We start from the raw sequence: 17,164 nt of genomic DNA on the forward strand, positions 1-17,164 counted from the left end.
AAGATATTCACTGATTCAGAGAAATATGTATCCTGTAAATTTCTGCATTGAACAATATTATATCTACGTGCACCCCTTCCCACCCACTTCCATGAGAGTTATTTGTGGTGGCTTTTTAGAAAGTCTGTAGATCCTAAGTTCAAAGCCACGGTCTTAGATTTTATCCTTCCTGCTGGTTTGGCTTTTTGGATAACCAGCTAGCCTTCAGTGTCGCTGCGATTCTTTAGAAGGAATCTGCTCTGAGATGTTCAAAGTTGGAGGGACAAAAGCTGCATGAGCTAAGCAACAGTGGGACCATCGATCAGGCACAAAGGAGATAAGACAGTTTCAGAGGCCGTGTCAAACAACTGGCAGCTTGAACTCTTCATTTTGTGCTTCTGACAATAGTGGAGCAACGTAGCTGTGACTTGATTTTGAATCTTGGAGCTAGACAACAATGCACTGTGCAGAAAATGGATCCTGATGACTTAGAAGTAATTATTCATCTTAGCTGGTGGTGGTACTAAGATCTTAAGGTTTTAATGTGAAAATCCTACAGAAAGTTGTGAGTTCAGAGCTTCATCGTATTTCCTGATTGTTGTCAAAATGCATCATTCTTCAATACTTGGCTATCAGTCGAGTTTTGGCTTGTAAATTATGACTTTTGTAGACCGCATAGGTCCTTAGAGCTAGTCTAGACCTGCTTTTACAGTGCAATTCTAAGGATGATTGGCAATAAAGTATGGGTCTGTAGTACAGAAAGAGATCTGACAAAACTGGGAGTGTGGGTTAAATGCGTGCAAATCCACAGAGTCTTAGGTCAGATAAGTGGCTTGTATTAGTGTCAGCCTAGAACTCAACTTTAGCTGCACCTCAAGTCAAAGTCAAACTTGTGCTGTTTTAACATATTGGGTAACATCAGTTAGGTGGCAAAAGCCAAAATATGCTTAGTACAGTGTCAGTGTAATAGTCTTGTGTTGTTTCCAGAGGCTTAAGAATGTCTGCATTCTGTGGTTGCTCTTCAGTGTGCTGGTCTAGCGAATTATTTTCACTTACATTACCCAGTACTCACATTTTTGTCTGTAACAACTGTTAACAGTTTTTAATGGTCTCCAAATCATGCTCTTCTTCCTTTAAAATACATTTCACCTCAAAACTTTGTAATCTTAGTGCCTATGTTTGTTTTTCAGTGATCCAAACTCAGAGCACTGAGAGAAAACCAGGCAAGTAAGGTAGACAATAGTTTTAACAGAAACAAAATTGAGAAAATATCCTAATGTGCTTTCTTTGAAAAAATGTAGATGTGTTTAACAGTGGTGCAAGAGCACGGAGGAGGCAGCGCGACAAAAAAGAGATTGTTATTAACGGAATGTACACAGAAAAGGTACTGCCGCTTTCATGCTGATAGCACCTAGGTGATACAGTACTTGCCCTGGAGGAAATGACTCAGAAAGAATGTTGTTCACTCCCTTCATTTTCAATAAGCTCTTTGCTTCTCTGCTAAGAATGCGAGCAAAATGAACATTATTTTAATACCAGTATGTGTAAATAGGGTTGTTATAGATGCAATAATTTCTCCATACCCATTTCAGGAAAAATTGCTGCAAAGATCTGAACTGAAATTTTGAAACTACTTATGTGAACAAGTAAAACAGCTAGTGAGTATGGAGTCTCTTCTTGAGCCTTTCTGAGGTAACCTGGAGTGGGGCTGTAATAAGAACTGGAAAGCACAAGTACTAAATTAAATTAATATTCTAAACAAAGCTCTAGGCCATGTTCTGACAAGGATCGAGATGCTTAAGTGGACATGTGAAATGTCCACAGCCCCATCTGGGCTCACAGTTTCAACCATCAGAATTTCCCTGGAAGCTGCACAGGGGCCTCTTAGCTGAGTCTCATCTCTTTCCTGGTAAGAAAGTGTTAATAGAAACTCTAAACCCTGTTAAGAATCCAGGCAGCTCTGAGTGCAGTAGCACCTGAGTTGCTAGACAAAAAGGGGCTGCAGGACACCTTGCACACCTTTGTTTTATAGAAAAGAGATGTTTACACTAAGGAGAGGAATGTGCTTTGAGCTATGACAGGCTGTTTAGGCCAGGCAATGTATGGCTCAGTTTGATGGCTCTTGGATAGTTCGCTCTTGGGCATCCAACTCTTGCCTTGCTGACAGTTTAAATACTTCAGTAAATTTTGTTGTGAGAAGAACAGTAAAAGCATTGCAGTGTTAAGCACCAGAGCATCTACTACCTTTAATAGGTCAGGATCGAGGCCATAACCTCCTTCCTAAGCTTCATAGACTTCTTGATTAAAGCTGATATCCAACTGTGGAAATAAGACTTGGTCTATCTATTTATGTGAAATGAACCAGTGTGAATACAGATTCCAGTACCTGTTCAAGCGTCTGCATAAAAAACCAACAAACACTTCAACTGATTTGTGACTTGCTTATATAGTGTTACTTAAAAGAGGTTAAAGAATTAATAAAGAAGAAAACAAAATTCCTTACTGCTGTATTTAGGTGTACAGATGGGCAGTGCACCAGTGCCAACTTTTCTTGCTTTTATAGCAAGAGAAAAAAAACATGCTTTGTCTTAAATACAGTACAGGAAACACCTGTGAGTAACTGCTGTACAGCCTCAGGTCACAAAAGTGGAGTTCACTGCGAATGAACATACAGCTAAACTGCTGCTGACACTTTTCATTACAGAAATCTTCGGCGATGGGTGATTAAGAGATGTCAACCCAGCGATGCGGGTTACTATTACAGTTTTAAGTTACGTGAGCACTAGATGGGGCTGTTGCTCCACATCCTTTTTACTGAAAATTACGGACACACCCCTGTGACAGGAAATCAAGGTGTTTCAATGTGGGCTGTCTGGTCTGTGCTGCAAGCCTAAAGCATCTAGCTGGGATGAAATGTGGTAGATGGTGAGATGCATGAAGCAAAACTCACAATCCCCACAAGCTGATTCTCAACGTAAAAAATAAAAGAAAGCTAACTTAAAATAAACACAAGTTATTTTAGTAGTAAAGGGACAGTATAATCATCTTGCTGTATAGCATTTCAAGGAATATGTGCTGTTCCTATGCTGGTCCATATCCCTAACTCTCGTCCGTTTATCACTGCACAGCTGGGAAGAAAATCTTGGGGAGAAAGAGGCAGACTCAGTCTACTCAGCCAGAGTACGTGCTCCAGGCAGAGAATGTGATGTGCTCTGAGCCGCAACCTTTGGTTCTCTCTTTCCAACTTCTGTCCCTACTGTTCATCACCATTAGGTGTTCACGGTCACCTGCGTGAGAACTTTCAGGAGCAAGAAAAAGGGTGGCAGAAATGGCAAATGTTCACAGGTACCTCCAACACCTCTTCGACCAACTCGTTCCTTCACAGCAGGGTGACCTGCTAACTCAGTGTAAGCACCTGTCCTTGAGGCTAAATTGGTGCGCCGTGGTTCATAGCCTGTCATTTGTCTGCTTCTTGGTGAGAAGAGAATTAAGGTGCTTTTAATGATTCTTGTTGATGGTGCTGTAATGCTTTCTGCCTCAGCAGTTATACAGAAAAAAATACCCCTTTTCCAAAATTTGGAAAGGAAAAGTTGTAAAGTGATGTGACTTGAGGACTGAGGAAAAAGTTACCAGATGCCTCCTCTCCGTACAGCTATGCTCTCTGATCGTGGCCCTTCGCTCTGCAGAAACAGTATTCTGACAGACTCACTCACCATAGCCTTCCAATTACAGGAAATAGGATTTAACTTCACATAAGACATAACTTCACTGAATGTCACAATTAATTAAAAAAATTTTTTTTTCAAGTGTTCTCTATTCTCAGTGGGACTCCTGGATTAAAAAAAATTTCCTGGCTTAAAAAAAAATTTTTTTTTTTAACACTGGCCACCTGGTTTAAATTTCTAAATGAAAACTGAGCTTTCTAGAAAATCTGTAGTTAATCTATACTTAGCAATTTATGGCCAAAAAGTCTCACAAAATTCAGTATGTTCCTACGTAAGCTGTTGAAGACAGTGCTTCTTCAAAGAATTTAATTTTTAACATAGACTTAAGGAACGAAGACAATGTAGTTAAAGGTACCAAAGTGACAACATGGCATTTAAAATCCTCCAGAAAGGATTAATTTGCACTTAATAAAAGTGCAATTTTCCTTATACTGTTCTGCCATTTTGCCCTAGCGTGGCTGGAATGAAGACCTACCTGCCAGAAAATCAAGAGTAGAATTCAAAGTTTATGTTCTTAGTCATTTGTACCTCTAGAAACACTTGGTAGCAATGAAAAAAAAAAAAAAGTTGAAATTACTTACATATGTTTCACGTCAGCAGGATAAACATTCTGTCTGAACAGAGATCAACTAATCTCAAGAGAATACTTAGTCTAAAACTTAGTAAGCTTTTGACAGATCACTGAGATTTGATTTAAATCATTAAATGCCTCTTCAAAAGAGATGGAGATGCTCTCACTTGCTACATGGTGCTTACTTTCTAGTTGAAAGAGGCTGATTTTAATGAAAGGGAAATTCCTTCTCAAAACTTGCACTGACTTCTATCTCAGATAAAATATTCGTTTATGCATTAACTGCAAGCCACAGGGTGGTGGTCTTAATCCATTTCTTGACTGCAAAATAAAAGTAATTTTTTTTTCTTCTCTTTCTTTTTAAATATTGTACAGTAGGAACATATGGAGAAAAGCATGTTTTATAACATGGTTAATTTGGTTTCTGCAGCAATCGCACAGACTACACCACAAACACAGTGCAGTCTATAATGGTAAACAATTTTTTCTTAAACGAGATGCTACCTTCAGAGGGATTGAGAAGAACAATCTTTCTGGGAAAACCAGTCCAAAGAAATGGTCAAAAATCCAAGGAAACAATATTAAACAACTGCAGATAAGCAATCTGAATAATAAAATTCTGTGAGCGAATACCTAGTTGGGAATCCCGCATCAAACTGACCCAACCTATCTGTAAATCTAGAATTTCACCTGTTTTTAATTTGGAAAAAAAGTACTTCTTCAGTTTTCCTTGAAAGGCATGGACTAGTGCAATACCACTGCAATGATCCACTGTACTCCCTTCTGCTCCCCCCTATTTGTTCAGGTGTCAAAGAATTCCATGTATATTGACGATGAAGCGAGTATGATTTTCCAGGAAGAAAGACACAGAAAGCATGTAAGTTGTGTATGCACACACACTACAAGGATTACTGATGAGCATAATAAAAATAGACACATTGTTACCTTTTACCTTCAACAATATAAATATATATATGTGTGATCTCATTAAAATACTTCCATAGATGTATACATATAGGTAGTTCTTAGTAAAATGAAAGCCAATCCATTTTCCACAGTGTCTGTGAAACCTCTATGGCTGGAAAACAAAAAGGCTGGAGTGATTTTCGAAGGGATGTAGTTCTCCCACCATGACTGAATTAAATTTATTCCTTTTTTTGCTCTTCACTTTTAGGTTCATTTAGCACCTCATGCCATTTCTTCTCCATCTCTTCTTTGCAACTCAGGAAGGCATCTTCCAAACGCCTCATGGAGTTGGCCAGGTCTGGGTTGGTACGCATGACTACCATGTCATATGCCATCCAGGTTGCCTGCACTACAAACCCAACAGATAACGGCTAAGCCAGGAATTTTGGCTAAATATAAGCAATGGCAGATTCAATAAACGAATAAAAGACATGAATTATTATCAGCTCAGATCTTATGTCAGAGAAGGCCTGCTGTAAAATAAAGTGGAAACTGCCCACAGTAATACTCAAGGTTAAATAAAAGACTGTTCAGTATTACTTCTCTTCTTAGATGTCTCAATACTTCAGAATGGAAGTATACTGATGTAAACTACAAAAGGGAGACAGACACTTTTACCTAAAAATTACAACAAAATACATAATCAAAACGAAAGTTTCAACACACTGTTTTAAAACAAACGAAGCAAAGAATCCTCTCTCCAGCCCAGTTACAGTCACGAGGCTTGTGTTAGATGAGGAAGAGTAAGACCAATGAGGCAGCAGCATAGAGATGAAAGGTTTTAAGAACAATCTAAATAATTAAATTGATTTTGAAATAAAAAGTATCTGATAAAGCAGAGCAAATCATTTTAGTGCTTATTTCATACTTTCCCTTTTGCTTTACCATAAATTGACTGTAGTTTTCTCAATGGCACTCATAAATTGTGTTTAATTACAAATAGTTTAATTAACAGTTTCCATCTATTCTTATTAGTTGCACACAGTTTCTGACATAATTGTTGCAGAACACGCAGAAGAATATATAATCCTCTCCATGCATACAGGACTAAGATTAAATTTGCAGAGGAGTCTTTATTCTAGCTAGAGGAATTAAGCACGTCATGCACTGACCTTGAGAGGTACTATGTATCCCACCATTTTTCATAATTAAATCTCAATTTACATACTATGTTTTAATAATTGTGAATTAAATATCTTAGTATTATTTCTGTTTTCAATCACCAGTGTGAACTGAGCACCCATCACCTATTAATTTTCAATTCTGGGCCGCCTGAAACTTCTAGATTATTTGCACACTTTCTCCCAATTAAGAACATTAGGGCATTAGTTGATGGTGATTGTTTCCACTTATTCTATCACATGGAAGTTTACAGCAATAAATACAAATAATAAATGTTCAATGTCTTCACTCTAGTAGACAAATCCATATCACTCTTAATAAAGATCTGTACCTGTTAGTTTTTCCATTTCCTCCAGAAGTTTTTCTAAATCCCTATTCAAGTCCTCCACCATCTTTACCATGTTATCATAGTGTCCTTCCTGAGGTTCTGATTCAGCCATCTACAGGGAAAACAGGAATTTCATACTTCATTTTACTTTGAAGTCAGTTGATTTTCACAGTGGAGAGAAAGTAACATTGTAATAAATTTAAAAAACCCCAATATATATAAAAATATTCAATTTACATGTGAATTCATTAAGAACTGGACCTCAAAGTCACTTACCACTTTTATGCTACGTATTATTTTCAAACCATTTTGAAATTAATTTAAGTAGAAATAATCACACTCAAATGTGCTGTGTTTATGCCAAATAAAGAATTTGGTATCAGTAATAACAACGATCACTTCTAGTTTTAGAAAATTTTATCTATTATCCTATTACAGTCGTCTTCAAGCTTCTCTCCCAAATACTTCGATGTAGGGCAATTCCTAATTTTCAAAGTTAGGTGTAAAATCCCCATTTGTATTCAGTATTTCATACTCACATGCTACAGCCAGGTAAGTACATGCACTAAGTTCTGTCACCACATAAACAGCAAAGTGCCTATGATTTACTAACCTCCGCTTGAGTTATAGGTAGTAAAATTTCAGGAAGTAAAAATGCTTGGGGCAAAAATATAGATTTAGAGGCCCAACTTACGCAATTAGAAGTTTCAGAACCTTGATATTCACCAAAAATGTGATACGCAGCCTTGCCTTTAATTTCCTTTTCTGAAAGCTGCTGGTGGATGGGACAAAACTATGAAGGAGAGGGAAGAGCTTCACTGTAGTGACTGTACACATCACGCAGCAGGCATAGTTTTTGTCAGCTTTTTGGTTTATATATGATTCTTACAGTCAGTTAGTGGGTATCCATTTTCTGTTTTTTACTGCTGATAAATGTGGAAGGAATGCAAGGGTTTCTAACAGCTTTACACCATTTTAAAGCAATGCCAAGCCTTATCAAGACGCTGGGTGTTCAAATCAACTGCGTGCCGGCAAACCCTTTACCCCAGAGACGTTAAAAAACCCCAAACCCCTTGTTGTACCCCGACGGGCACGCTTTAACTTCCCACCAGCACTGCTCTAGGCCCACGGCGCCGGGGGACCGCTGGGCCGAGCCCGACAGCCGTTTGAGGAGCCGCCCTCAGAGGGTGGCCGCTGCCCCCCTGTAACCAGCCCTCACCCCACAGTCCGCTCCCTCCCTCCCGAGGGGAAGGCCCTTCTCCCGTTCCCTCCTACCAGCCCGCCCTGCGGCCGAGCCGGGATGTCCGACGGCCCCCGCCAGCGCTTCCTGCCACCCGCTGCGCCGCGCTCCCGCCGCCCGCCTCAGGGGCCCACGGCCGTCGCCAGCGGGGGCGGGGAGAGGAGCGCGGGCGGGCACGGCATACAAAAAACCGGCCTTCTGTACTCTCCTGCCCGCTCTGCCCCCGAGCTCACGAACTCGATTAATTCCGTGTTTCACGAAAACAAGCTCTTGGGTGAGGAGTTAGGCGGCCGAGGGACGGGAAGGGACGGGGAAAAGCACGGGTTTGCCCTCCGCGCCGCGGCAGGGACGCGCTCCGTGGCTCTGGCCCCGGACTGTGGCCCGGCTCCGTGTCCCGCTACCCTTCTCCATCCCGCGCACCCGCGGCAGGTCCTGGGCCGCAGCACGGCGGGCCCTTCAGCCGGCCTGGCCCATCCCCCTGGCCTCCAGGGCAGGCCGGGCCTCCTGGGCAGCGCCTCGTCCCCCTGCCGCGGTGCCGTAGTTGCCCTTCCCCGGAGGCTGGAGAACAGGAGGTAACTTCCCCTGCTTACGGCCCCCTCTGGCTGTCCCCCAGTTCCCCCGGGCTGTGCTGACCCCTTTAGGTTAGCCCGGTGCCGGGCCTCCCCTCACCTTCCTTCACTGCCTGCCCCTGGTTACGGCCAGCTGTCGGCACTGGATGGCCTGTTGTTTCGGGAATTGGCCTGAAAGTAGCCCAAAAGTTACGTCTTGAGCCCAAAGTCTGAAATTTGGGTGGTGCTTCTGCTTCTTTTCTCTGGGGGTTCATCTCCCTGCCTGCATGATGGAGAGAGACTTCAGACCAGGGCCGGTCATGACAGGACAAGGCAACAGTTTTAAACTAGAAGAGACTAGGTTTAGATTAGATATAAGGAAGAAATTCTCCACTGTGAGGGTGGTGAGGCACTGGAGCAGGTTGCCCAGAGAGGCTGTGGATGTCCCCTCCCTGGAAGTGTTCAAGGCCAGGTTGGATGGGGCTTTGGGCAACCTGGTCTAGTGGAGGGTGTCCCTGCCTGCAGCAGGGGGGTTGGAACTAGATGATCTTTGAGGTCCTTTCCAACCCAAACCATTCTATGATTTTATGATCTTTGTCTTCATGAAAAAAAATATCAGAGAAGGTGTTTGCAGGAATAGGCAAAGAAGAGTTAGAAATATTCTGATGACTGAGCAACAAGACTCAAAGTTTGTCAAGAGTTTGCTGATACTGGAAATTACCTGGTATATAACAGGGTGAGAATCAAGTACCTTCTCTGAATTGCTCACTCCCCAAATTGTGTTCCATTCCAGATCAATATCCAAACCTTAAATGGTTTGGGCTGTCTCTTGTTCTCCTTTTTCATCCACACAAACACAAAATCAGTCCTGTTTTTAAATGATTGAGTATATTAGTATTCTCATCATGCATGAAACTTACTCATTGCTTGTTATCATCACTTATTTCACTGCCAGCTGAGTAGCTGGTTTGAAGATGGCAGTCTGTCTTCAAAACAAACACAATGAAGTATTTCTTCACCCAAGTTATATGAATGCTGTGGAATTTATCACAGAGCATTGTGTTGCTAAAGTTTTGCAGGGGTTCAAAAGCAGTTGAGCAAAATCCTTCAAGGCGTATGAAAGAAAAACTTGTATTTGGCTAAATAAATCCATGAACCACAGGCTGCTGGAGGCTGGGGAAAGCATTAGTGGAAGTATCATTTTATGTTGTTATAGTTTGTCATTTCCCTAGGCAGTCTCCCTGCCAGCTGTCTGAGGCATAGCACTAGGCTAATGGACCCTTGGTTTGAGGTGGCAGAGTCATTTCTTGGGTAACCCCAGCTCCTAAATTATGTGCCTTTAAGCTGTCTCCCAGATGCTGCTTCCTGCTGTATGTGCTTGTGTATGCGGATAGAAGGCTTATTTTTGGTCTAGTGGTGTTGCTTTTTAATACTGCTTCATTACTCTATCAAAACTGCTTCATTACTCTGAAAATCTGGGCAGCAAGTACCATGTACTGTTTATCCATGTAACTCCAATAGCTTAGCAGCCACCTTGCTACTGCAATGTGCTAGAACCCATTTCCAGTGACACTGGCAGGCAGGAACATGTTTTGGTTCAATGTCTCTTGGCTTATTTGTGATTCTTCTCTACTATAATTAGGACATAGCAATGTATTAGAAGGTAAATTACAGATGTAAAAATTATATTATTAAATGGAATAGTTCTTAAATACATTTTTATGTAACAGTGTTACAGCTCTTGGTGATACATACTTTCTAGTTCTCCTAAGGTTTCTATGGATATCCTTTCCAGGGGATTGCTGGCTTCTCTGCTTCTTTTTGTGTGAAGCCTCTCAATTTATTCCATACTGAGACTGGGTTTTTAGGTCACTATAGCTTCTAGGTTTTGCCAAGAGGAACTGGTGCGTTCTCACTGGAAAAATGTGAACAATGTAAAAATGTGGTGGTAAAGAGCAGGAACTTAAAAGCAAAAATTATATATTTAACAAAAAGAGCATAAGAAACTGAAAGAGAAAAGGTAAAAGTAGCAGAGGAATATGCAGACATATTGTGCTCAGGATGTTGGTTGCTCAGGACAGAAGCATGTGGGAACTGGGCAGAGCAGAACTGCATGCCTGTGATATGTGTTGCACCTAACTTGCAGTCTAACAGTTCATCTATCTACCCTGGTGTTCTGGGAGAGGCTGTGGCCAAGCTACCAAGTCATGCTGCAGGTACGTACTGATTTTGGGAGACCAGCTCCTGCTCAGGGAAGTTATTTCTTTGAAGAAGAGGAAAGCAATGGAATTTAGCCCAAATGTATGGCATCTATCTTCTGACATTTGACCAAGACGTGTAAATCAGGAGCTAGGTTACGCTTTATACATGTGATGTCAGTGTAGGGAAAGAGGATTTTAGTACTTGAATTGCTTTACAGAAGTTCTTAGGACCTTGTATTAATTATACAGAGAACCTATGTTCTCTATGTCCTTAACTTAGTTTTTCAGTTGTGTTGAATGAATCCCCAGCTCCTGGGCCTGAAAAATCTGCCAAAGAAACCAAATGGAAAAGCTGTACTTTAGCTTACTTACAGCATCTAATCAACCTTCAGGATCTTTCCAGAGCATCTGGTTTGAGAAGGAAGGGCTGACCAGGCCAGTGACTGACTGCATGAAACTGTGCAAGTGACATTTTCATTTAGATTTAGGAAAAGACTTGGGAATGATATGGTCTAATTTGGCAGGAAAGTGGGGGGAAAAGACTATTATTAGATGTGCCTAACCCTGAATAGAGGAGGTGCTAGCAAATTACTGAACCTTCAACTGGCTGAAGAAGATTGATACATAATCCTTCAGTAATTTCATTTTTATAAGAAGCTCTTTTTTTTAATTTCTTTTCATTTAATGCTACCCCCTCCTAGCCTTTCTTTCTTTGGAACTTTTAAAAAACAAAAACTGAAGGAATGAACTTAAAATCACACTAGAATAATCATTTTCAAGAAAAATCTAAATATTAAATAGGCAAACAAATTGTTCTCAAGTCAGAAGACCTGCCATCTTGAGAGGCAAAGCTCATGAGGCAGAACAGAGACTTGGGATAATGATGGGAATTTTTCTTTCACTTCTAGATCATCTGTTCTGATTTTCACCCCATTTGGGGATGAATGACTGGCTTGCAGAAACAGAAGAACAGGTATTGAGCCTTTCAACCTCTCTGGGTTTACGCTGACCAAAAGATCAGTCACAGTCTATCAGTATAAGCCACAGTTTTAAATCTTACGTTAGGATGTGAATGTAAGTCAGAGACCTTACCACCTCTAAATTACTGTGGAAAAACTGAATATCACAGTGACATTTAAGAAAGGGATCCTTTCATCTGAAACTTGCTTTTTGTGGTCCAGCAGCAGTTGCTTGAAGTACACTTACTTTCTGGAAGTTGAACTGCAAAATTAGCACCCTTGTTAACAGTATCAGCACATAGGACAAAGACAGGTTTGTGGCTGAATTGCTGCTTAGCGGCTGTGTGGTTTGGATGGTTGCTAGGTGTTCTACAGCTGTCTTGGAGATAAAGAGGACTTTTTTGTTAATAAGACTGCCAGTCTACTGCCTTTCAGTGTGCCTAATCGTACTTGCTTAAGGAAAAAACAGAGAGGACAGAGGCATTTAAACAGGCAGTGTGTTCTTTGTGGATATGCAAACTATGTATGACTTACAGCAGAAGTTTGTTTTTCACAGGACAAAACGTGACAATAAATGACTGCTGTCCCTTAACTAAACAGGGGGAGGGACTTGTGAATCTGTGAGGAAGATTATATAGACTGAGGCCTGAACTCTGAACCATTAAAATATCTTCTCCAACCAGTCCGACTGGGAGCACAGCAGAGAGATTGACTGGGGAAACTAAAAGCAGCAGAGATTGCTGCTTTTGCATATGCATACCTTGAATATTAACCCTTTACCTATCCCACTGTTTTTCCTACAGTTGGGGGCTGTAGAAACTGTGAAAGGAGGAGCAAAAGGAGGAAGATTATCCATTATATTTTTAAACAGGAATCTGAATAGGTTCCCCAAGTGCACTTGGGGAAAGTGCCTGTGGAAAGTAACACATTTCAGTAAAGAACGCATTTAAATGAGGAATTGTCCTTTGCATTTTACCCACTTTTTAATGGGGAATGAGGTATAGGACAGATCCCCTGCTCTTTCATGGAGAAAATATTTCAGAGAGTCAGTGCAAGTTAGTACAAGAATAAGAGGAAAGCTGAAACCAGAGCCTGAGCCTGCCCTCTGCAGCTGTAGTCATCTTTCTAGCTCAAGAAAATTTTTAGTCCACATGCCTCTCCTGGTTTCTCAGGGGATGAAAGTCCACATCTGTTATGGTCCCAAAACCAGGACAACATCACAGAGCTATTTCACTAATACTATTTTGCCCACTTCTGCCAGTCTCTGTAGAGAGATCAAGCAATGAAGAAAACCACGCCTGGTTTTCACCATTTTGCACACATGGACAGTAAATGCCAGATGGAAGAATAATCCCAGAGAGAAGTTTAAGATGTACTGGTGTACAGATGTGCTGATACGCAGTCTCTCTTACGGGTAAATTAACTGTTGTGTTTCAGTATCTAAAGCTATTGCCTCTATTGCAACTAAAATTTTCCCACAACAAAATACTGTATGCAGCACCAAAGTGTTAACAGGAGTAGGTAAGTTTTGCTCAAACAGTTGGCAGAGATCATATCTTCTGCATTTTCCCAAAGCCACCTGCGTGGTGGTGTTGATTGTGAAATGAACTTTGTCTCTCAATGATAGGTCTCATATTGTTTCCTCTTGTGATAAAACTCTCCTCTCACTTGTATGAATTAGGTAAGAAAATAATCTTGTACAGACTCATATAATGAGGAGTCAGGAATCTGAAACTCTTTAACACAAGATTTTTCAGTGATAGAAGAGGGCAATCTTTGAGCTAATGGAGGGAGCCTGCAGGCCAGCTACTGAGACTCACATACATGAGTTGAGTGGGAAGAAAGTCCCCAGAACTAAAATGCTGAGGAACTGAGGTTGCAATGAAGATTATGCCACGCAGCTGCTGAGGACTGAGAGCAGCAGCAGAGCACAAGGGTGACCCCAAGGGCATCATAGCAGGAAAAAGTGACAGAGCAAGTTTAAGATTATCTGGACTGATTGGGGACCTCAGAATGGATTTTGAAGGGAGTTTGTAAGTGAGGGTCATTGCCAGGGCTGTGTGGGAGCTCCGGGCTGGACTGGTGGGAGGAAAGGGCAGGGAAGAGCTGATGGTAGGGCTGGAAAATGCTGGCAGAATGCATGGACAGCCCAAGCAGGAGGGATACAAACGAGCAGGGCAGAATGTGAAAAAAAGCCTGCATTGCCGCTGCCTGTTATAGCATGTTTTGGTATTATTAAGCTTTTCTCTCTTTCTTCATTTGCAGATTGTGTTCCTGATAGAAAGCTTTTTCAGCATCTGGAGTCTGAGGGGTTTTGTACAGATTTTCTGTTCCAAGAACCCATTTTTTTCTAAACGTGAACCTGTAATCTGAAGTGTATGATTTCTGTTTGTTACGTTAGCCTATCCCTCTTGATCTGTGTTTGCCTGCCTTTCAAATTATGCTCCAAGTCCCCGCCCGTGGACTCTTTGCTTTGCCTCTGTCATCTGCAGGTGAGCAGCTGGTGCGTAGAAGCCAGGCAGACCCGTTTTACAAGTGTGTGGCTACCTGTCAGTTCCTGTGTTGGACATATACTCACACAATCTCCCTGAGGAGACAGCTGAGAAGACCTTGAGGAATAAGGAATTGACGCTGGTCAGGTCTGGGGTAGGAAAATTAGTGAGGAGGAACTTAGTCATAAGAATTACAGCCACACAAGGCAACCATCAGCATTATCAGGAGAGGCCTCAGAGAAACTAGGAACTGGCAGCAGGCAAGTTTCAGGAAAAGACTACCGCAGGGCAAGAGAAGTGGTGTAATTCAGGTAAGTGAGTGAAAACACTGCTGGAAGATTAGCTAATGAATATTTTTTTAAAAGGATTTTGATTAACATGAATGTGACCTGAACTAGGATATAGCTGTACCTTAAAGTCTGTATGTCTGTGTTTGTATGTATATACATCTGTGCATGTATTTACTGTTTGTATTGAAGTTACTTATAGTTATAAATTTCTTTGAGCATAACAATACTGGAGTTTGAGATAAAGAGATATGTCCTCTACAGCAGGTTTATTTAAACAAAATAACTTCTAGGCACATTTTAAATAGGAAGAAAATAACAAAGGAATTAAGTTTCGTATAAAATTAGTCTCAGTTCACTGAAACAATGCAGGGTGATGCTATGCATATGTGTGCGTGTTTGTATAAATATGTTCGGTGTTTGGTTAAGTAATACATGCCTAGGGCTGGAATCAGAGCTAATTAGCATTTGACTTCCAGCACTGTTGATTGTAAGGAAGCTAACTCTAATCCAAAGTGGTGCAGGTATCTAGATTTTTCTATGTGTTCACCTGTTTGCATGTCTCTGTGTGTGTGTGCATGAGCTACTGATTAAATTATAAACAAAATCTATGTTAAATGCACCAAGAAACATCCAAAAGTTGGGAAATTGTGAAGCTGTAGTTTTATACACAGCTTCAGCTCAGTTTCCTTGTTGCTGCGCATTTATGAAAGCAGATTCACATTCCGTTTCTTCAGCTGTTATGCAGCAATGTGATATCATGCAGTATTTTTATCATACGGTGTTTTTTACAAGAGCCACATGTATGCATGTAGCTCTTTTTGCTTTGAAAAACTCCTTCATTCTTCTTAGGTATTGTCACAGCTTTTGCTGTCACAGTTTTTCAGAGTATCTGTATTGAGTTTGTGCTAGAGTTTTATACAGGCTTAGTACTGATAGTTACCACCAAAATCAGAAGTCAGTCAGTAAGAAGGAGACAGAATGGCAGGTGTTTTCAAAAGTAGTGTGTGATTTTGACTACACAAAAGGAAGTCATAGGTAAGAGTGTGCTTTTGAGAGTCTGGCCTCTAGACTTTTCAGATTCCAAACAGCCTGCTCACTAAGGGCAGGTTAATGTATTCATCTTTTTTTAAATTATTATTATTTTAACTTTTCTTTTGCAGATTACCTGTGAGGAGTAACTTTCTGTGACCTTAATTCAGGGGGAGTGTGATCAAGGTATGTGTTATTTTTCAGAAACTATAGTAGACCATGTCTGCATTAGAAAAAAATTTTTGTGTTAATCACCATTCAGTTTCTGTACTGTTTCACACTTCTGTATTCTGACTTCCTCACACTGCACAAATAAATTAATTTTTGTGAGATGATCTCAGTTTAAGCAAAACTTAGCACCATGAGAACTTGCATATCTCCACTGATATGGTGCCAGTTTGGACTAACCTTGTTAGCATAAAAGCACAGCAGTGCAGAGTCCTTCTAGCGACTGCTGACTTTGCCTGTTTTTTCTGCTCCCTTGAAAAGGAGCCAAGTTTGCCCTAAGTAATTCACCTGCTCAAATAGCAGCATGGACCTCATTATTTGCTGTTTTCTCTATGGTCTAGCTCTTCAGAAGTGGTCAGCCTAATTTTCTTTCACTCCTTTAATATGCTTTGGTAGCAGCTAGCCTAGGTTTGATGTTCAGGTACTGCTTCTAATTGTGGTCCAGGATAAAATCTTGAGTCACTGTATGTGATTTTTTGAAACACTTTGTTTTCTTATAGGATGTTATGGCTTCCAGCTGTTGGAAGAGTGAGTTAGAGTACCAAATCTTTATAGCTGACACATTATTACAGCCAGTACAGCAAACTGCAGGATATAATCAGTAATCCTTGTTCAGGACAGAAATGAGGTGGCTCTGGTATGTTATAACCTGGATTGACTGGCCAGAATTTCCCATTCTACACAGCTGGAGATGCTGCTCGATAGCCCAGAGGTGCCTTATGGTGAGAGATGAGATGACTTGATGGGCCAGGCAAACCTTGCAAAATTGTCACGATCTGAGGTTTTCTGAACGCAGAAGAGGCAGGGTATGTAATCTAACAAATACATAGCTTTTTGCAGAAATATGTTCTTATGGCATCAAGTTGTTAGGCTTGAAACCTGTGGGACTTGTTTTTTTTGTTTTGGATGCTGCTTTTAGTAAAATGGTGGACAGTACAGGGGAAGAAATCTCAGTTTTGCTGTTTGCTTGTCCATGGTGTTTTTCTTCTCCCTCTTCTCTCACATTCATTGCCCACAACTGCTCCGCTGTCCTGAGCCCACACATTGTGGTTTCACTGCCATTTTGGTTTCTGCATTTCCCTGGTAGCTCCCCTCCCTTTCAGCTGTACAGCTGGGGCAGTGCCCTTGTGCATAGTTGTGGCCTAAGCCTTGACTGGTGGCCATGTTCAAAGGTCATATAAAAGAGGAGGAAAATAATAAAAGTAGTATGGAAATGATGACTGGAAAAGCTTAAAGGTATAGTTCTGCCACTGGAAGAAATTAAATAGAAGACATCATGGTTAAAGGATTTATTTTGTCTTTTATCAGGCAGTATGCTGGACTGAAGTGAGTAATTACTCAGCTGTTCTTTACGTGCCTGTAGTCATATTACAGTTGGTCCTCACAATTAGTGCGTGAAAAACACCTGTAAGAATATTTTTATAATAAAATGGTGTGCAGTTAATGCAGGCCAGGAAGTCTGGAGAAATAACTGCATTAACTTCCA

General features: G+C 41.0%; 2 protein-coding genes across 19 annotated transcripts in view; one reads left to right on the forward strand and one right to left on the reverse strand.

Annotated features, from left to right (window-relative positions):
• Positions 1-8,065, reverse strand: LOC129201499 (synaptonemal complex central element protein 3-like). Of its 4 annotated transcripts, none has more exons than XM_054812910.1 (4): positions 7,967-8,050; positions 7,418-7,484; positions 6,695-6,803; positions 1-5,590 (listed from the first exon to the last, which is right to left on the reverse strand). In XM_054812910.1, the coding sequence occupies exons 3-4, from the start codon at positions 6,801-6,803 to the stop codon at positions 5,421-5,423; spliced, it is 279 nt and encodes a 92-aa protein (XP_054668885.1). In that variant the 5' UTR covers positions 7,418-7,484; positions 7,967-8,050; the 3' UTR covers positions 1-5,420. The 4 variants fall into 4 exon arrangements, with proteins under 4 accessions (XP_054668885.1, XP_054668882.1, XP_054668884.1 ...); XM_054812907.1 differs by having other exon boundaries at positions 7,386-7,484; XM_054812909.1 differs by having other exon boundaries at positions 7,386-7,617; positions 7,967-8,023.
• Positions 8,003-17,164, forward strand: part of LOC129201491 (tyrosine-protein kinase STYK1-like) — a 21,753-nt gene continuing 12,591 nt past the window's right edge. The window contains exons 1-6 of one of the 15 annotated variants that reach the window (XM_054812875.1): positions 8,003-8,205; positions 10,626-10,695; positions 11,589-11,653; positions 13,905-14,442; positions 15,582-15,636; positions 16,364-16,484. The gene's annotated coding sequence lies outside the window, so the exon portion shown is untranslated. Of the gene's footprint in view, positions 8,504-10,466; positions 13,321-13,904; positions 14,443-15,581; positions 15,637-16,363; positions 16,485-17,164 lie in introns of those variants that run through there. The other 14 variants (XM_054812876.1, XM_054812880.1, XM_054812881.1 and 11 more) reach the window with 14 other exon arrangements.

This window comes from Grus americana, chromosome 1 (genome assembly GCF_028858705.1).
Source record: "Grus americana isolate bGruAme1 chromosome 1, bGruAme1.mat, whole genome shotgun sequence".
Classification (NCBI taxonomy): Eukaryota; Metazoa; Chordata; class Aves; order Gruiformes; family Gruidae; genus Grus; species Grus americana.

Bases quoted from the DNA above. Each gene is read 5' to 3' on its own strand.
- LOC129201499 (XM_054812908.1), bottom strand. From the start codon at position 6,803: ATGGCTGAATCAGAACCTCAGGAAGGACACTATGATAACATGGTAAAG. The intron at 5,591-6,694 runs GTACAGATCTTT...TTGGGTTTGTAG, and splicing joins GGAAATGGAAAAACTAACAG to TGCAGGCAACCTGGATGGCA.